The following is a 19,109-nucleotide window of genomic DNA, read 5'->3' as shown; positions in this document are numbered from 1 at the left end:
TGAGCTTTAGTAGGAATGCACGCTAGGTGACCTGCGTCAAGACGCGTGTGCACGTGCGGATTATAGTCCGGTGCGGCTTATATAGGAAAAAAACTAAAATATCCCCCAATTTTAGCTGGTGCGGTTTATAGTCCGGTGCGGCTTATAGTCCGGAATTTACGGTAGTATTTTTCTTATGTTCAGAATCACATGTGAGATGACGATAGATGAATGTAGGCAAAGAAGGACACCATAGAGTTTTTCTTTTGCCTTGGCTTTTTTTATCTTTCATAACTGTGAAAACTTCACTGTGAACATCAATCCATGTGGATTCTGTGCTTCTCCACTTTTTCTCCAGAGTCTAACACCTTGATTTCCAAATCAAATGCAAACTTTAAAGTGGTTTCCAGACCTTCATGCTTCTTTCTGCTTTAAAGCTGACTTGATCTGATCTTAATTTTGTTACAGAACTTGATCACAGATGCCAAAGGCGGCTTCAATGGGCGTTACTGTGTTTGATTGGCCAAGAAACTGCTGACCTGAGCTCCAAGGAAAATCTATGAGGTGCTGTCAAGAGGAAGATGAGAGACACTGCGTCGACCCAACAATGCAGACTACCCGAAGGCAGCTAACAAAGCAACCTGGGTTTCCAGTACACCTGCAAGGCCGCAGGCTGGTCGCCTCTATGCCACATTGATCGTTTTTGATTGGCCTTACGTGATATTCAAATTTTCTGAGGTTCTTGATTTTAGGTTTGGGTCTATTTTCCACTTTCCGAATCATGCAAGTAGTCAAAAGAATCACATTTTTGTATTCCATTAATCCATATAAAGAATACGAATCCCAAAGGCGTACAAGAACGAGGGGAATTATAAGTGGGTGTTTTGTTGTGCTTGTAACGTTTACTGCAGTCTCTACTGAGAGCCATCCCGGGAAAGAAGCCAGCATGTGCGACCCATAAAGCCGCTGCGTAAATTCATTTGTTCTTCTTCACTTCTCGCCAGATTGGCTTTAAAAAGTGCAGGGCACGTTTCAAGTCAAGCGACAAAGTGAATGGAAAGAATCTTGTCGGAGGAATTCGCTTTTGTCTCAACTGCTTTTGGTTGTGTACAAACACAGAGGATGACGAATGGAAATGCTTTGTGGTTGCATTGAGCACGTGAAAACCAAAAGGGATGGAAAAAGGAGCTAGGGACGCGCCGATAAATTCAAAATAAATATGAGAATTCCATCCAGACTGGGGCATTAATGTCTCCGCAACAACCAGTTTGCTCATATCTCCGAGGTGATGTTTGTCCCTAAAGCTACACAAGGTGCTAATGCATCCTAACAAAAGCAAAGTCCTCATCGGTCCTCAACCATTACTGTAATTCTTAATGGAAACCATTTGCCGAAATTTGAAACCCTTACTTATTATTAGAAGGCCTCCCAAGAAGACAGGCAATGTGTGTAACCATCCCAAACAAGAAGCAGATGCAAAATCTCACCTGCGGTCTTGGGTGTCCTTTCACGATGCATTGAAGCACAAGAGTGTCTCCCTCTTTGATGGTGTAGATCCTCTCACTGATGTTATCGTCCTTGACGTTGCACGCGGCACCCGAGTGCACAATCTGGGCGTTGGCAGGAGCTTTGGTGCGTGCACAGGTGGCGAGACAGACAGACCATAAGAAGAAGGGGGGAGAAAAAGCAGATTATGTAATCTGTCAAATCTCGGAAGCGCGATAAAGGTCAGGAACTTTATCTGGATACTTTATCAATACACGTAGAAAACACCCAAAAATTGAATCAAAATTTCAAGGTATTTTTATGCACTGCTCTGATTACTACCATTAGGACGATCAGTGCGAGCTGTGTAGGCAGTGTGAGGTAATGTGAACACCAAAGGAGATGAATTGGCATCACCATGGTAATGGCAGAGACATGCAAAGAAAATGATTTGTAATAATACAATATTTGTTGTCTGACATAAATATCACAAATATTCAAACAGATCCAAAATCGTTTTTTTTTCCTCAGCTATGCAACACGTACATTCCTGTGCATGGTGATTTTTAAATGGAATTCATGACTAATGTATCCCCCAAAGGCTCGCAGTGACCTATGAAGAGCCTTGGCTTGTGAGCAATTAGCATCAACTGTCCTCACTCCCCCTGTGACGATGGGAGACAGAAGAGCGGAGGGGGTGGGGGGGGCAGACGTAGCAAACCAGCGGGCGAGGAGGGAAAAAGGCCAGAGAGGAGCGTTAAACCCTCGGGAGAGTCGCGGGGGTCGGGACAGCACAATGATGTGATTAGAATCGATTCCCGCGGAGAACAAATCCACACAGTGTTCAACAATTGTTAGCACTGAACAGACAGCGTGTGAGTGGGCGGCCTGTTCACCTCACAAGTTCAAATCGTGTCAGGTAATGTCACAGCTCATCTCAAGTTCAACATTTGAGTTCATGCTTCCGCTTTTCTAACTGGGAAACCGTCGAAACACAAAAACCAAGAAAAAAAACCTCTTTAATTGACAAGTGGGTCTTGTTTTGTTTTTTATAAGTAGCTGTTTGGTTCAAGGACTTCCCTGATGATTACACAGCAGAACCCAGAGGTTGGATTCCTTGTTAGAAGGGCAGTTTCGTAGCTGTTAGTGTAGGAGGGAGGGTAAAGCTTAGCATGCACTGTGTACACATGATCATGCTCTCAGAATTTAGAGTCTCGGCATCCTCAGGATCCCACAATTGAAATTGTGTGCTTGATCGAGGACGAGTGTGTGGGAATAAGTTACAAAGAAAGGGAGCTGATATAAATGGTGAATAATTGTCTGCTTATCGCTGATTGGCGTGTCTGCATCAGTTTGCCTCTCCGGAGAGGCAAGGTCGGAGAGAGCAGCTTCTCTGTCTGCTACCGCCTCTGGCAGCTTGGCAGTTTCGGCTGTCTGATCGGAGAAAGGCGTGACGGCAGAGAGGCGGATATGCGGGAGATGGCGAGAAATGTGAGACAGAGGAGTGATGGGTAGGGGGGATTACTACACTGCTTTGGTGAGTTCTGTCTGAAAGGCGCAAACAACTGAAGGGAACCGATTCTAACACCTCTCATTGACATGGAAGACAATCTAATTATTGAATGGACCAGTGATGAAGACAAAAAAAACAAAAAAACAGCTAGTGAGGGTACAGTCAGACCACTCAGGACAGGACACTCAACATGTCTTGAAAAAAAGAATTTCTCGTCACCCTGCCCGATAAAGATTCTAAGCTTCCACCTGTAGAGCTCCAAAAAGATCATTTGAAAACAACCAAGCGCTACAGAAAATGGATGAGCGGATGAGAAATGTCTGACAGTGTGAACTGGGACCAAATCTTATGTCGTGCTGTCACATTGTGAGGACTACATTAAGCAAGGTCCCCCTTGTGAAAATCTCTTCCTACTAACACCGGCGCCGTGTTCCGTGCTGTTCAGACACGCATCAATTGAGTTAGCGTGAAAGACGAACATCAATCTTTTGAATCTGCTGCTGCTCCACCAGGAATCCTTCCAATGGTGTTGATCCATCAATCAAAATAAAAAAAAGTACATGAAGACACTGATTGAATGTGTTGTCTCCACATGCTTGGAAACATTCAATGTACATTAGTCACATGTGGAACATTGCAAGGAGCCGCTCCGACTAATTGAGTCCTCATGTTTGTTTGTTTTATCTAGGCGACAGGACATCTTTCTCAAAAACAAACAACGCCATTGGAGGGGTGCTTAAAAAGTGTTTGACAGATCGCCGGTTGCAATGTGTGTGCGTCAGAGCGCCTGGTGTATCTCGTGTTTGTGTGTCGTGTCTATCCGAATGTTTCCGCGAAGGAATTCCCGCCGAGGCTCATGAATTCCCACTGAGGCTCATGAATCCGTTGGAAGGCGGAGCCACGCAGGAAAGTGATTGATATGCGTAGTTACTTTATGGGGCCGCTCATGCATGCAGATTAGCTCCGTTTCAATTCCCTTCGTTCACAGGAGGCCGCTGAGATGCTTTGGCACTTCCTCTCCTATCATGGCGGGAAAGGAAAGGCTAACATCGGAAAGGAAGAAGCATCACTGGTGTTGATGCCACCAAGGGATTCCTTCACACCAGCATACAGACAACAACAAGAAAATACTCTTAGCTCACAGAGTGACTAGATCTAAACAGTTGATGCCATGACCCTCATCCAACTCCCATGAGTTCTCTTTCATCAAGGCTCAAGTGGGGCTATGGATATCAAAATACGGCTGCTGCATTGATTTAACATTTGACCTGACCGGTAAATGGCCGCCGTACATGAAAGTACTATCCAACGTAACCTTAGTGGTGCTTTCAATCAAATATAAGTTGCTGATTATGTGCTTACCCATAAAGTTGAAACACTCAAGCATGTGCATTTATACTACACAGATCAGAGAGTTTGAAGTAGTAATATTAGACATAAGTAATGAGCGAAAAACACTCTACAAGCAGACAATTAAACAGACTTGGTTGTTGAATAGCCTCCAAAAAAGACATAATGGCAACCAAGAAAAGCCTATGCTGACGTGACCATGGAGAAAAGAAGATTGCAGCAATCACGGTCACATTTTGATTAAGGGTTTGAACAAACGTTTATTGAACAAAGATTTATAGATTTGACACAGGTGTGAAATCCTACGTCCTTTTGTTGAAATTAATTTGCAGATGGCCATGGTCACCACAGTCCATTTCTAAAACATCAGACAAACAAGAAGCTGTAGCATTGAAGGCCATATGATGTTGTCTCTTTCAAAAAACTTTTCTTTTTTTTTTCAAATTAAGCTTGTCAGAGCAGTTAGAATGAAGTTTGACTTCGACTTCAACAGCAACTCCACAGTTTCTTCTCCAGGATGAAAAGAATCAAAGAGATAAAAATGACTTGGATCTTTTTGGAAGATGGATGGAAGTGATGAGATTAGAAGGGTTAGGTGTGTTGAAGTGAAACAAAAATGTCTCACGGAAAAAGTATCAGTTCACAGAAATTGCTGCCTTGGATTATGAATACATGTAAGATTACAATAAGAATACCATGTACACAGCAAACACTGTCGATTAGCTAACATTGACACCAGTTTAACTGTCAGCATTAGCCTTGTGAATAAAAAACATCAAAAGGAGTTTAATGAGTCAGGCAACAGATTGTGTATGATACAATAAACGGTTGACAAGCTACTTAAATCAGATCTTAATGTCACCGTTGATCTCTGTGTGCCATATTTATTATGTGCTCAAGATCTACCCTAAAAAAACGGATCACTATGACAAGATAAGCTACGTCCCCAACGACAGCATTTTTTTCTCTCTGTACAACAATAGCATGAAAACGGGAATTCAAAGACAGTTTCTCTTAAATAGGATCATCTACTTCCTTGAAAGTAATTATAACTTAACCTGATTAAAACACAGGAGCACAAGAAGGCTCTCATCGAGGCTGGCTCATAAAGGTTTAAAAAATTGGCACTGTAGCAAGGAGCTGTGGTTTAAAAGTGTTCGGTAAAATGTTAAAATCATATCTAAAAGGAACTGGAAGATGTTCAAGTTAGGATGATATTGTCTATTCAAGTCAGTCGCGTTCGGAACCTGCTGGAGGCAGTTTTTTTTTTTTTCCCATTAAAACCCAAAAGATACTTGAAATAGAAGGGGCTTTTGGTTGGAAAGATTAATCAGATCTTGCATGAGGTTGTTGTTTTTCAACAGGCTGAATCAATGAAATGACTTGTCTCTGTCTACTGTGAGGGGATCATGTGAGTGTCTAGTATATGTGACTTTCAATTCTTTTATTATTAAGTCCCATGAAATCCTCCTTTTTGGCATTTGGTATCATTATCAAGATTCAAAATTGAGAATTGAAAGGACACTGGAGAGACTGGTAACAAACAACCCATTCTAAGACTAAGGTTTCTGATTTGTTCCTTGGCTTTCCCCACATCTTTCCCACCAACCTCTGGGTGTCTCGGAGCATCTGTTAAGGCAAGAACCAATGATGTGAACGAAAGACAGGGGATGGTAACATCTGGTGAGGAGACCAAAAAAAAACTTCAGCTTCCTTTGAGTATGTGAGCGTGGCACCATCCATATGCCACCTAAACCTCCTTAGGTGTAACATATGGTGATTCTGGTCAAGCTAGCTAGAATAGCACGGGTGTGATGACGAGAGGCATGGAATAATACTTCCATCTTCTACGAGTGTGCCGTGATAGAGAGGAGAGCGGAGGCAGCGCAGGCCAACGAGAATATAACCTCAGGATGACGGGGAGGGAAGAGGAGAGAGCAGCTTTATATTTCCAAGGCGATGAGGTCGTCTGCCTGACTGTCGACATGACCTAATTCGACTCAACCGTATTACGCCAACTCCTTTTTAATGACACATACGGAAGCGGATAACGAGAAGAAGAATTCCTTGTGCGTGCGTGAGGAGTCGTCGGAAAAGCAGCGGCGGGCAAGCCAGGTGAAGTGGGCGGAAGGAAGGAGGTAGGAAGAAAGGATTCGGAGGAACCGGAGAGCGGGAATTAAAGGCTGGACTGGATAGGGGAGAAGGTGGAGGGAGGGTTGGATGTAAAGTTTGAAAGTCTGTTTCTGAATGCTGCGGAACAGAAATATTAAATGAACTCATCTATAATCTCAGATTTTAATACAGTGGATGGGCAGAAAGTAATTTGTTCCAGGAGGCTGGTCAACTCTAATTTGTTTGGATTGAAAATAAAAACAAATTCCACAACCCTCAGCCATCTTTTAATTAAAAAAAGTAAAAATCATTAGCAGCTAATTCCTGAAATTCGACAGATTCATTAAAAAAAAAAAAAGTCTGTTGAAAAGACACAAGAAATACCAAAAGACACCCAAGGCAAGGAACATCTTTTTGGCAGTGAATGAAAAAGCAATGCAATTTAAAAACATGAAAAAAAAGCACAAGGGTGGGTCTGTCAAAGTGAAAGAAACACAAGGTCTCAATTCAATAAAGCTAAAGACAATTACAAGGAGACGTCAATGCACAACGGCCTATATGAGCCTGTCGACTTTGGATATTAATATTAGTTTCACACAAACCCACCGGAGTCGCTTCACTAATTGATCAACGACGCATTGTTAATGTGTCATCTCGCTTTTAGCTGCCATCGAGTCCTAATGAGGAGTTCGAGGTGTTATTTAACAACGGATTCACCAGATACAAAAGCCCAGATCTGGTGGTGGAGGCTTGTACAATGACAGGAATTAGGAAACAAAAAAAACATGGGTGCAAATACAATTTAATGAAGCACGTTCAATAGAACAATTTGTCAATTGACTGCAATGTTCTCATCCTTTGTCTCGAATGCAGACAAACTTAAATGAAGCATAATCTTGCGGCTGGCCAATGACAGGATCTCATCAATCTGTCAACTGAGTCCCGCGTGAATTTATCCATTCCGATACGATCTCCAAACCATTTTTACAAGACTGGGATGAAATTGAGAAAATAATGGATTTCTGCCAAAGACTAAAAGATCACTCGATGATGGATTGCGTCTGAGCAATTTCATTGATCAGGTCAATTTTTTTTTTTACTTTTATGGACTAACTCCAACTAAACACTCATTTTCAAAGTGCAAGTGTCAATCACACCCTGATTGTTTTAAATTAGGTCCACTTGTTCAACATCCAATACAAAAAGCTTTTGACTGCCGTGATTGGAGAGGTAATTATGTTTCCATAAAGGTGTAATTTGTAGTAGTGTAGAATCCTGACCAATAAAACTTAAGCAAAACTTCAGTGATGGTGAAGTTGGCACATTTTTAGGCCTCCACAGGAAATACTGAGATATTATTAATTATCCCTCTGTATGCTGTTTTCGTACACAAATCTAAAAGCATTAGTCCCTTTGAGCTCTCATCTTGTCATCTAGGTGCCTCTGTAGTTTCACTCTGCGTCTTGGTAAAAGCTGCATGAGTGCCTGCGTAACATAACTGGCTCTTTTGAAGTCTTCTCTCTCCTGTTGTCGTCAAACAACCGCAAGTGGAGGAAGATTGTTGAAAGTGAGAAAAATGTCTCCTAATTGGCAGCGTGCAGAAGAAGATGGGACCAAAGAGGTGCTCTGATTGAATTAAAAGTGATCCGGCAGGCAGGGAGGCACAACAAGGAGGAGGTAGTCCATACCAACGGGCCATTTCTTTAGGTACACCTCCATATGATGAGGCTCGCTACAAGGATTGCCATTTTTTTTAATTTCTTGACAGAAAAATAATGCTCACTTTTGACCTACACAGTTAAACAATGTTACCAGAATATTATATATGAAGTGAAAGTGGAGTTTAAAAAAAAAAACATGACTCCACCTGTGAACTCACCTAAGAAAGTTTTATCGTGCTTTGGCGCTGCTTTTTTGGTTAAATTGCTCTCAGATGGGTTAGATTGGGGCCTTAGAAATGACAACATTATACACGAAAGATATTTTGTTTTTCTAATAGCCATGCATCTTGGGATCCGTTGTATCACAAAAACAACCAGAGTATTGAATACACTCTTCTACGCTCAGGGGTATTGTATCAAGGTTAGAATAGATTGCATTGTAACATCACTGTGCGGCATAACCGTGGCAACGCTGCAGATCGACAACGAGAAAATGTGTAGAATGGAGACATATTCCATAACATTGCCACACGTATATCAGAGTTCAGTGAGCAGAAAATTCAGCAGCCAGGTAGAAGCAACACAGAAAAGGTGCGGTAAGACAAACAAACTAAATAGAAGGTGGAAGAGGGAGTGAAGTGAAAAGAGAGAGAGAGAGAGAAAAAAAACATGAGCAAGAGGTAGAAAGAGAGCGATGTACTGTCAGTCAGTAAAATGCCACCCAGCCTGTCACATATCTCTACAATATTAATTAGCCCGTGCCACACTTGTGAATAATGGAAGAGTCCTATTTAACCAAACTGAATTATTTAGCAGCTGCTTGGCCTCGTGTATATAACGGGATCAATAAGCTGCGAGCGTAGGTAATAAAATTCTAAAGAAAGCCAGAAAGAAGGAGGTGAGGCTCACCTACATTTCCATCCAAAGTATGTGTGTGTCATGATATGAGCGTTAAAAAAAAAGATCATTACAAATGTGATTAAATGTCAGCATGTGCTTAAAATGGAGCAGATATACAGTAGCGTATTTGTTTTATGGCCTCCCCAAACATACCGAGTCATGAAGTCATAAAAATGGTTATAATCAATTGATCCCAGCTGACTTTCCTATCCCCGGATTGGCCATCAGTCACTCCAAGCAGCCAATTCTTTCAGACTGCCATTTACACCATGACCAAGATGGAACTGAATTCCCCAAAAAAGTCCGGCGAGCAAACCATCAATGTCTCTCACGTTTAAAATCAATGGTCTTAATGTTGGTCGAGAATTACAAACGACTTGAGCGCCGGTGAGAATTGGCTGCTGCATATTGTCAGCACAAATGCGCACAAACTTGAGAGGTTAGTCCACCACAAAAGGATCTTTGCAATTCTAGGTCAACACTAAATAACGCCATTAGCAAAACTGTTTTGCTGGGGAAGAAAAAGCTTGACCTTGTCCTTCAACTAAGTGCATGATTCCGGCAAACCTTGTGTGAGCATCTTTGTGTACGCTTGGTACCAAAGCCAAATTGTGTGTTTGTGGGTGTTTGTCTTGGCTACACACTGCAATTCTTTTTACGATAGATCAGAACTGCCATTTTCACCTCTCTGGGAAACGGACGCAAGCAGAAATTTAGAAGATCTATTTTGGAAATCGAGCACATAGTAAATAAGAGTTTTTGCGGCTCAAGAGGTTTGCTTGCGAAAAAATGACTCTTCAGTGCCACGAATGGCCAAAAAGGAAGGCGCTTTCAAGGCCGTAGGCCAAACTTATGATTGTATTTGATTGCAAATTGATCATCAGTCCCGGCTTTGAAATTTGTCTTGACAACGGCAATTGAAAAGACATTTATAGGGTTATCAAGTCTGTATTACCAACACAAAATAAAATAGAGACAACAGCAAACAAGATGATGCCATGCAAATTTATGACACAGCCGAGCATACAAACAGAATTTGATCAAACTCTGACTTCAGACCTATTTTGTCCATCTCGTCAGATATATTCGCAATCGCGGACAGTGTACTGATTTTCCAAATGAGGAGAACTTAATGAAACAATTGGAACGTTGCAAGAAATTTGTGATAATTGGTGTTATTAATATACCCAGGTTCAAACAGGAAACACGGTAAGTGTAAAAAAAAATAAAAGTATCTCTTGGCAGAAAAGAGAATGTGATGAGGGGAACGTAAAAAGAAGGAGGAAATGAGTTGGAGGACTGAAAGTGAAGCAGCAGCAGCTCAGACAAGGATGAAAAATGGGCAAGACAACATAGAAGAGGAAGATTTATAGTTTCGGTTGAAGTGAATGATGAAATCATGGAGAAAACACTCTGTCACCTGTGGTGAGGTATTAGTTGTGGCAGGATATTTTTTTTTATAATAACAGCCTAATCCGAAATCTACAGATGTTGAAGTGGATTGTAGCTAACAAGAAAAGAGTGGGGAAAAAAAAATACGAGGGTGACCCTGCGATTCATGTTTGCACTTAAAATGGACTTAATGGAGGCAAACGAGATACAGAAAAATATTCACACACTTTTGCATGCTTACTCAAGCATAAAACTGTCTAATGTACATGAGCGCCTATGGAAAAAGTATGGAGTCGTTAAGTTCTCGCTCGCCTTGGGAGAACCGAGCCTTCACCGAGATGTTTTTCTCAGTGAGCGGCCGTTAATTTAGGAATAAAAATGTAGTTCAGAGCCACGCTCTGAGCCACAACAAATTTTCCGCATATGGCTGCGTGTCTTGGGGGCCGTGTAAATTGATCAAAGCTGAGCTCAAGTGCGGCGTGCTAATGCTTAATGTACCGAAGGCAAGAAGCCATCTACCAGCCTTCATTAAATGCTCGCACGCGCCAAATGATGCTCTACTATTTCCGTAGGTCACAGCGTTGTCCAATATACATGTGATACTCTTCCAGTAATATGGTTAATTAGCTTATTAAATCCTCTGATGAAACTGCGTCAGCCGTGGAACATTAACTGGGCTTTTTGAGGGATTTCTCGCAGAATCCATAAAGATGAGAGTCCTGCCCTCTTGATTTTTTGATTGTGTTTTCATTTTAATTTCTGGGGGTTTTTTTTCAGTAAGATGGCACTGCAGTGGGAATCAATCTTGTAAATAAAAATGTGTTTTTCCATGAATGGTATGGAAAAGGACAGGCGCTAAAAATATTGATAGTGGTGATAAACTGTGTTTAACTTGAAAAATAAGCCCTAATAATCAGATTGTTTTTTTTTTTACAGTTGTCATGTGAGGGCATTCAAAGATTGTGTTTGGAGTCAGTTTATTTTTATGACGTACTAAATGGTGGCTCAACTTTTTTACCCTCGGTTGAAGTGCGATAAAATGTGACGTGTGAGTTGTATCTGACACAATTTACCATCGCATTAAACTATTAAAGTTACGACCGTGACTCTTAGTTTTAGCACGTTCTAAAATGAACAGTGGCGTGGAGACACGCTGCATCCGTGGCTGGCATGTCGGCAGCCACGTCGCCAATATTCCTTGCGTTGCCATGGCAATTAACCAGGCTTGGGAATATCATAGTCACTGGCACTAGAGGCATAGGACTCTCACATTTGGGGCTCACTCGGCTGACAAGCAAATAAAATAAAGCCCAGCTTAGGTCCGCGCTTAAAGCCCCGGTTGTGTTATTTGCGGGGATTCAAGGCAAATAGTGACTAACTGCCAAGAACAGGCTCCTAACGTCTCTCTAAATATTACCAAAGACCTCATAAAACGGCCATTTCTTGCCTTATTGGTAAATATATTTATACTGCAATCTGCCTCATAATGGTGGAAACACAGTAAAGGTCAATTTCCTTTTTGAATCTCCAGTCTTGTCTTGTGGTAATTTTAGGTTGGCTAAAAGCTAGAACATAATAGTCCTTAATACCGTTATCAAAATACGCAAACGCTAAGGCCATTCGTTTTTAATTGTGAAAAGTACATGAGTCTAATCTAAATAGATGGCCAGATATGTTTATGACGATACAAATTTATGTTCATCAAAATACATCTCTAAATAACTTTTTTTAACATATAAAAACATTATCTGTTACTAATATTGACTTACCTATTCTGGAATTTTCTGTGAATTTTTAAAAGAATCTACCAATAAACAGAGAGTGACTACAAAAAAAATTCTCACCTCACCAAATAAACTCGACACAAATATCACAGTCTGTGTCTGGAGATAAAAATCTTCCTTGTATACTTTTCCCGGTGTCGTATGTTATGGTTCTCATGTTTAGACCAACGCTCCCAGTTAATATCACAAGTATAACTTGGTCACGTTGCAAGCCTCACACTCAAGCTAAATTATTCACATTCAATCCAGTTCCCTCATCAAACAATCAATAAATAAGCAAGTTCGCACATTTAAGGGGTGTTTGGGTTTGGGCTTGTATTTCTATGAACATGGTGATTTTTATTGAGTAATTTAAGAAAAACTATATGTCTTTATAGATAAATGTAAGTGTGTATGTAGTAGCGGCTCTAATAGCTTCTCTTCTACCTCGCCGTACGTTTGCTGGCTGTTTAAGCACAAGGCAGAGATGAATAATGAGGCTATTATAACCACAGCGGACCACAGAGCATCATCTGCTTCTGTTCGATTGTATGCGTTAGCGTGTTTAGATGGAAGTGTGTTTGTGTACTTGTGTGAGACTTTGTACCGTAAGCCTGTGTGTGTCCTTGTCGTCAATAAGGCTGATGGATCCTCGCTCTACATTTTCCACACTCGTGCTGCTACAATGGGTGCGATTCATTATTCAGTTTGTGGAATTCAGTTACAGCGTGTGCATCTGTATCTAGACAAAGAAATTTTGCTGCCCATTGAAATGTTTTTTGCTGTGGATATCTTCCTCAGGTGCTTTTTTTTCATCATCATCATCATTATTTGTCGTGTCCACTTTGGCAGCTGGGATTGGCTCACCTGTGGCCCTATTGCAGCCTAAAACGATAGAAAATGGATGGATGGATACAATTTTCTCCTTCAACAATATTGTTATCATTATTTCCAAAAGTGAGTCAAGGTTCAGGCTGGGAAAACCTCCGATGACTTGTCTAGGGTATTCTCCAAAGACTCGTCTCGCATCACAGAACCGGTTGAGCCTTTGAGCGACCCGTGAAACCAGCATCGACTACACTTCAAGGACACATCGGCGGATATCGTAGACACACTCCTGTCAAGCCTGCTGACATAAAACACCAACTATCTAGTAGAACGGGGGAAAATGCAATTCATTATAAACATGTCCAATTTATAAGAAGAGATTTATTGAACTTGTGCAGCACTCCTCGCTTACAATTATTCTCCGACGGGCATTATCGTTAATAAAAGAGATAAATTAAAGATGTCTTGTCAAGCTCAAGGACAGCAACAGAGAACAACAGAGAAGCTTCCGCAAAATAACCAAAAGGTAGTCACGGCGCTTTTAAAAGCCGAGCTGGCGCGCATGAATCAACAACTTGGCAGACAGCCGACACTCCGGTGAACAACATTTATATTGCGTCAACAAGTTTCAAATCAATTTGGCGCCAATAAAAGAACATATTTTCTTGGGCTTGTGTTCAAAGCTGTCAGTGCCAAGCTGAAAATGCAGCAATTCCACAAGTGGGATGAAGATGAAAGTGCACTAAATCCCCAAACATGCACATAGCAACAAATAACACATCCCTCTGGTGGACTATTTATAACTTTTATCTTTTTCTATCAACTATGTCGTGTGTTTTGCGTATAGTGAAATCATTTTAACTCTTTGTCAAGCGCTACAATTCTGTCCGGCCATTGCAACACAAATGTTGACGCCTCTTAATGAGATGCACGCTTAAACAACAAGGCAAATGCATGGCCATATGGAATTTTAATGAGTTCTCTGTCAATAAGATTTAATTACTATGTTGCATGCTTAGCTATGAATCTTTTATGACAAAGTGGCCATTAATGTAAACAAGTTGGTCATTGTGTCCTTTGTTTTCACTTGAATTATGTCCGCATTCAACCGACAAACCAAAAAAGGTCAAGTCGTGTGAATATGCTCGAAATCGAGCAGGAGTTTGAAAATGTTTCATTAAACAACAAGCAGAGCCACAGAAAATTGAGATGAAGACACCTGAGAACTGTCCGACATTGTGTAAAAAAAAATATATATATGCATATGATGTCTCCTTTCATGTAAAATGTCATGATTAATATTCTTTACACTTATCAAACATGAGACGTAGGCAGTGAAGCGCAGTCCTCCAGCCAGGTGGAAAGACTGTGCAGTCTGCATTTCAATACCAAAAGACTCCTCAGTTTGTATTCACGTTACTACCTGGATAAAAGTGTACCCACTAAGAAAAATGATATTAAGGCGCTCTGTCAAGTCTGCAGAGGGGGGTAGGTGGGGGGGCAGTTATAAAATAAATTATTCACAACAAAACTCAAAGCAAAACAAAAAGGTGCTTTTGTGAAACGTCCAGCAACGCACCCATGTTATATTTCCAGTCGAGATGTTCTACCGATATTCGCTCCGCGAGTACTGACTGACACTGAGAACTGGTACTCGTAATCTTTCTGATGTCTAAAATGTCAGTGTTTTGTTTTCAGGTCAAAGAAATAAAACCACCTTTACTTACTTGTTAAAGTAAGCGAAAAAGCGTCATTTAGACAAAAGTAGTGCTTGTCTGGATTCTTATGGCATCTATTATATGAAGGGTTCCATCCCTATTCCCTGAAAATTGTACTCAAACCCCAAATCGGTATTTAATTACATATAACCTTAACTATGAAAAATCATTTCAAAATATCTGTTAATTATTTCCATCTTCTATAAAATCCCACTAAATTCTCACTCAGGCAGACTTCCATGCGAGGCAGCTGAATGGATAATGGATGACTTAGTCATGAGCCAACTTCCTCAAGTGAACTTTACAGAAATGTTCGGCTTATCTGGGCCAGTTTGCCTCGTTCACATCGATTAATACAAACAGACGTAAGCTCCTCCATATCGCAGCATGTAAACACAATTACGTCCTGTCGATTAACCTTACAATTCCCTTGTCTTTACAAATCTCTCCATTCTTCGCTTCCAGCGCTATTCTCTCCTCCTCTGCTGACTTTCTCTCCACAGCCCACTTCTGAACCCGGCGAACAACGGCGGTGCCTTCAATAATTCACTTTCCACCCCCTGAACAGGTTGTTTGCATTGCAGGGTGCTGCGGGCGGTAATAGTGAAGCAGAGGAAGAAGGAACAAAAAGACGATACAATGAACAATAAAGCAGAAGTTACTAGATGAGGGTTTTTGATAGTTGAACCAAAAGGAAAAAAAAAAACAAGCGGGAATTGGTTGGAGGGTGGTAAAGTGGGCCCTCGTCTGCGTCACCTCAAAGGAGCCACGTTGTCCGAAGAGGCAAAGCGTCGAGGAATGGCAGCCGGCCATCCAATTAGACAACACATTGAGAGAAGGCTCCCCGGGCACAGCGGGGATCAGGAAAAAGATGCGGACAGCCGGCTCGTGATGTGCCAAAGTCACTGAATGCTGAAACTTGATATTCTGCTCACTGTCACTCCAAATGATTTCACACTGCCATGGGTTTTGTAAATAATAACAAACTTGATTTGCCGTCTTTCCCTGTCCGTAATGTAAATTGCGGACAGGGAAAGACACATTGAGATTTTATGACAGATTGAATTTTAATTATCTGGCATGCGAGAATGAAATTCCAACCAGCAACAAGTAATGACGATGCAACAAGAACAGAATTTCTTGCAAATTGAATTGAATTGTAATTCGGTTGTGAAGTCTCACAATGATTGATGTAAATGAAATGTCTGAATGGTTCAGTAAATCAAAATAGTTGAGTCATTTTAAGTCACTCTTTGTATTTTGTTATTGACACTGCTGCGCAAACAATCGGGAGCCAAAACGATATTTCCGAAACGGAAGTAGCCTCATCGCACTGATTCATTGCTTCGGTTTCTTTTTCATTTCGGGAGCCGATGTGTCTCGCTGTCTTCAGAGAAGTATTTCTTCTTTTCGGCTTCTCCGGATGCCCTTTGCAATGTCGCCCTCACTGCGCCTTTGTCTGCTTTTAATTTGAACCTTTTCGCCCCGCTGAGCACCTTTTCTCCACAATGTCATAAGCTAGATCCCTATCACAGGAACCGAATGGCACTTTGCTTGTAAAAGGTGGAAAGGTGGTGCGGCGGATATAAACTCGCTCGCTTTTATTTTTACTCTTCTGACGTCAGACGCGAGTGTTCCCTTTTTTTTTTGCACCTGCTTGTAAAGGTCAGCACTCTTTATGCCTTTTTTCTCTTTGAATAATCAGTGCTCATATTACATACAATGTTCGGACAACATGAAGTACAAATAGACTATTATGGATATGTTTTAAAGTCAGAAGTTAAAATTGCCCATATTGGAAAACGTCACAAAGCACCCCCTAGTGGCCAAGCAACCAAATTGTGTAGTCTGATTCAAGCGCTCATCCTCATTATTTAACTTTGCCACCCACTCTTTTTTGACCGGCTACTCGCTGTTGTTGCCTCGCCTGTTTTCTCGTGTCAGCCTTCCAGTTTCAGCTTCCCAACAGCTGTCTGCAGATTTCAGCCACAATTGGGGCCCCTCATCGTATACACGAACTAAGTGGAGAGGTGGGCGGATGCTCGCCGCTGAATCAATCGGCGAGGACCTGACAGCGAGGAGAGAGATAGCGGCTGTTGGGAAAAAAAGTCAAACAGAGAGGAGGGATCATACTGAGAAGATGAGATTGGACAACATTTAAGTGGAACACTAAGGAAAAGGAAAGTTGTTTGTAGAGGAGTTGAAAGAGGACGGAAATGATGGGGAAACGTTTTCTTAAGGGTTCACGCACCAAATTTAAGCACGTTTCAACTCAAGTGAAACCTCTCGAGTGAAGAGCCCCTGAAGTTGTACGAACCGGAATCTGCGGGAGGAAGTGCTTCGAAACTGGAAAATGTCAGAGTTCGGCATGGATTGAGTGAGGCGAGAGCAATCAAAGGATTGTTTTTCTCTGTGGCTACAAATTGCCATGAAAAAGAGACAAAAGTGATTATTGGGCTTGAAGGCACGTAAATTCTGCTCATCATCAAGTAATGTATTTCGACCTGTCAAAGCAAATTTCAAGCCCGCTTTAAAACAAGCACAAAAAGATTCCAGGATTTTCAAGCATGTCAAGCACCAGTTGTAAGCCTCTTTCTTGACCTGTGAAAGTTGTCCTAGTTTCTGTAAACTAAAGGAGAGCAGGATGAGAAGAGAAACTTCACTCAAACATTGCCGACAAACAGCATCTCGATGTGAGTGAGATGCGAGATGCATGGCACTGAGAAAAGAAAAAAAAAACATGGCCAAGTGTGAGCTCAGAGAGCTAAAAATCTCTGAGAGAAGGATTTTCTTTTTCACTAAAAGCGTCATGGGTGAGGAAAGGGTGCGCGGTGGAGGGAAAGTGAGAAAGGCTGAATTATTGAGGCCAGACGTGTCTCGGCACATGAGGTACTTTCACAGCGATGATGCCTCCCTGCTGTCACAGAGTTTAGACGGAGCCAGGAGCGCACTGTGGGTGTTTTGTTGCTCAGATTTGTGGTTTGAACAGGCTGCGGCGCTGCACCTCTAAAGTCACTGTTGGCGAAAATGAACAGGGGTGCCAACACTAAGGTCGATGATACAGCAGAAAAACGCAGATGGGTTGACTTTCTGTTTTTGCTCCATCAGGGCTTGCCACAGCAAGTCACACACGTGAATAAAGAACAGTGGCAAATTTCGAACCCGCTTAATTGATTCGTCATGGATTAAGGTGGCAAGAGGCCGTACCTGGCCGTCAAGCGCGACTGTCAATCAACAGTCCAATTGGTTCGGAACACAGCAATAGGATGGTTTATTTATAGACCCAAAAAAGTATTGCACTGTCCAATTACTGCTTGACCCGACTGATTTGGTTAGCGCAGAACAGCGGCGTCAAAGTGAAGAGAAGACAAAGCAGAGGCGGAGACTGAACGTGAAGGACATGAAGAAGAGTGAGAGTGACAGTGAGAGCGACGTACGGGAGGAGGTGGGCGCTCTGATGTGAATCGTGTTCGCGCCGCTGTTCACAAGCATCCTGTCATCTTCATGAATAAGTCACATGCCAAATGTTCCCCACCCTCTCCGCTTCATGCACGCCACCCACAACACACACAAGTTGCAAGAGCAAAGTCGCATTAGATAATTGGGAAAGAAATAGCCCGCCCCGATGTCAAAGTGTCACATCACAAAAGTCCTCCATAAAAGTTTGTATTGCATGTAGACAGTTGGTTCTATAGCGTGCCTTCCCACCTTTCCCACCTATTTCTGTAAATGAGCACCGTTACATAGCAATGACACTATTGTACATACAAACCACTCCTCAGAGTTTCTCTACCACGACTTGAAGCTCAGCTCGGTGAAGCCCCAGAGTCACGTTCAAGAGGCACAATCAGGAAGGTCTAAAGGACTTCATTGAGCAAAAGATGATGATAGGTAAGCAGAGCTGCATTTCAAATTCCCTTCACCACTAGTGTTAGCTTCTGATGAGAGGCACATGCTTGACTATTCAGTGAAGTTGTCAGTGTGATGGGAACGGTGGGACGGTATTTGATGATGTGTCCGCTGCATGCACCACGTATACTGATCCACACAGTAATTAGGTGGTTTGGTGTTGAAGTGCTGCTTCCACGAGGGAAAATATAATTCATGCTTTTTTTCCTGGACCCTCTTGCCTGCTTCACAGTTGATTTATTTTTAGATATGCAGCTCAATGCATCGCTACCCGGAGCTCTGCGCCTTTTGTCGTCATGGTAACTAAATGTGTACTTATCATTGGCCGATCCGTTAGTGCCACTCCCTCAAAAAAGCAGGTGTGTAAAGTCTATTGTTTTTTATTTTATTTATTTTTTTAACTATTTATTGATTATTTATTATATGTAGATTTATTTTTATTAAAACACAAGGGAACTATTTTAAAGCGTGAAAAAAAAATCATCGCATTATAAATGTA

General features: G+C 41.7%; 1 protein-coding gene across 5 annotated transcripts in view; it reads right to left on the bottom strand.

The window, feature by feature from the left end:
- Positions 1-19,109, bottom strand: part of LOC133153175 (MAM domain-containing glycosylphosphatidylinositol anchor protein 1) — a 96,752-nt gene that overhangs the window by 66,891 nt on the left and 10,752 nt on the right. For all 5 annotated transcript variants that reach the window (XM_061277269.1, XM_061277272.1, XM_061277268.1 and 2 more), the window contains one exon: positions 1,467-1,606. In XM_061277269.1, the coding sequence (XP_061133253.1) occupies positions 1,467-1,606 (140 nt within the window). The remainder of the gene's footprint in view (positions 1-1,466; positions 1,607-19,109) is intronic.

Source organism: Syngnathus typhle, linkage group LG4 (assembly GCF_033458585.1).
Source record: "Syngnathus typhle isolate RoL2023-S1 ecotype Sweden linkage group LG4, RoL_Styp_1.0, whole genome shotgun sequence".
NCBI classification, from domain to species: domain Eukaryota; kingdom Metazoa; phylum Chordata; class Actinopteri; order Syngnathiformes; family Syngnathidae; genus Syngnathus; species Syngnathus typhle.
This window is presented reverse-complemented; position numbering and strand designations above follow the sequence as displayed.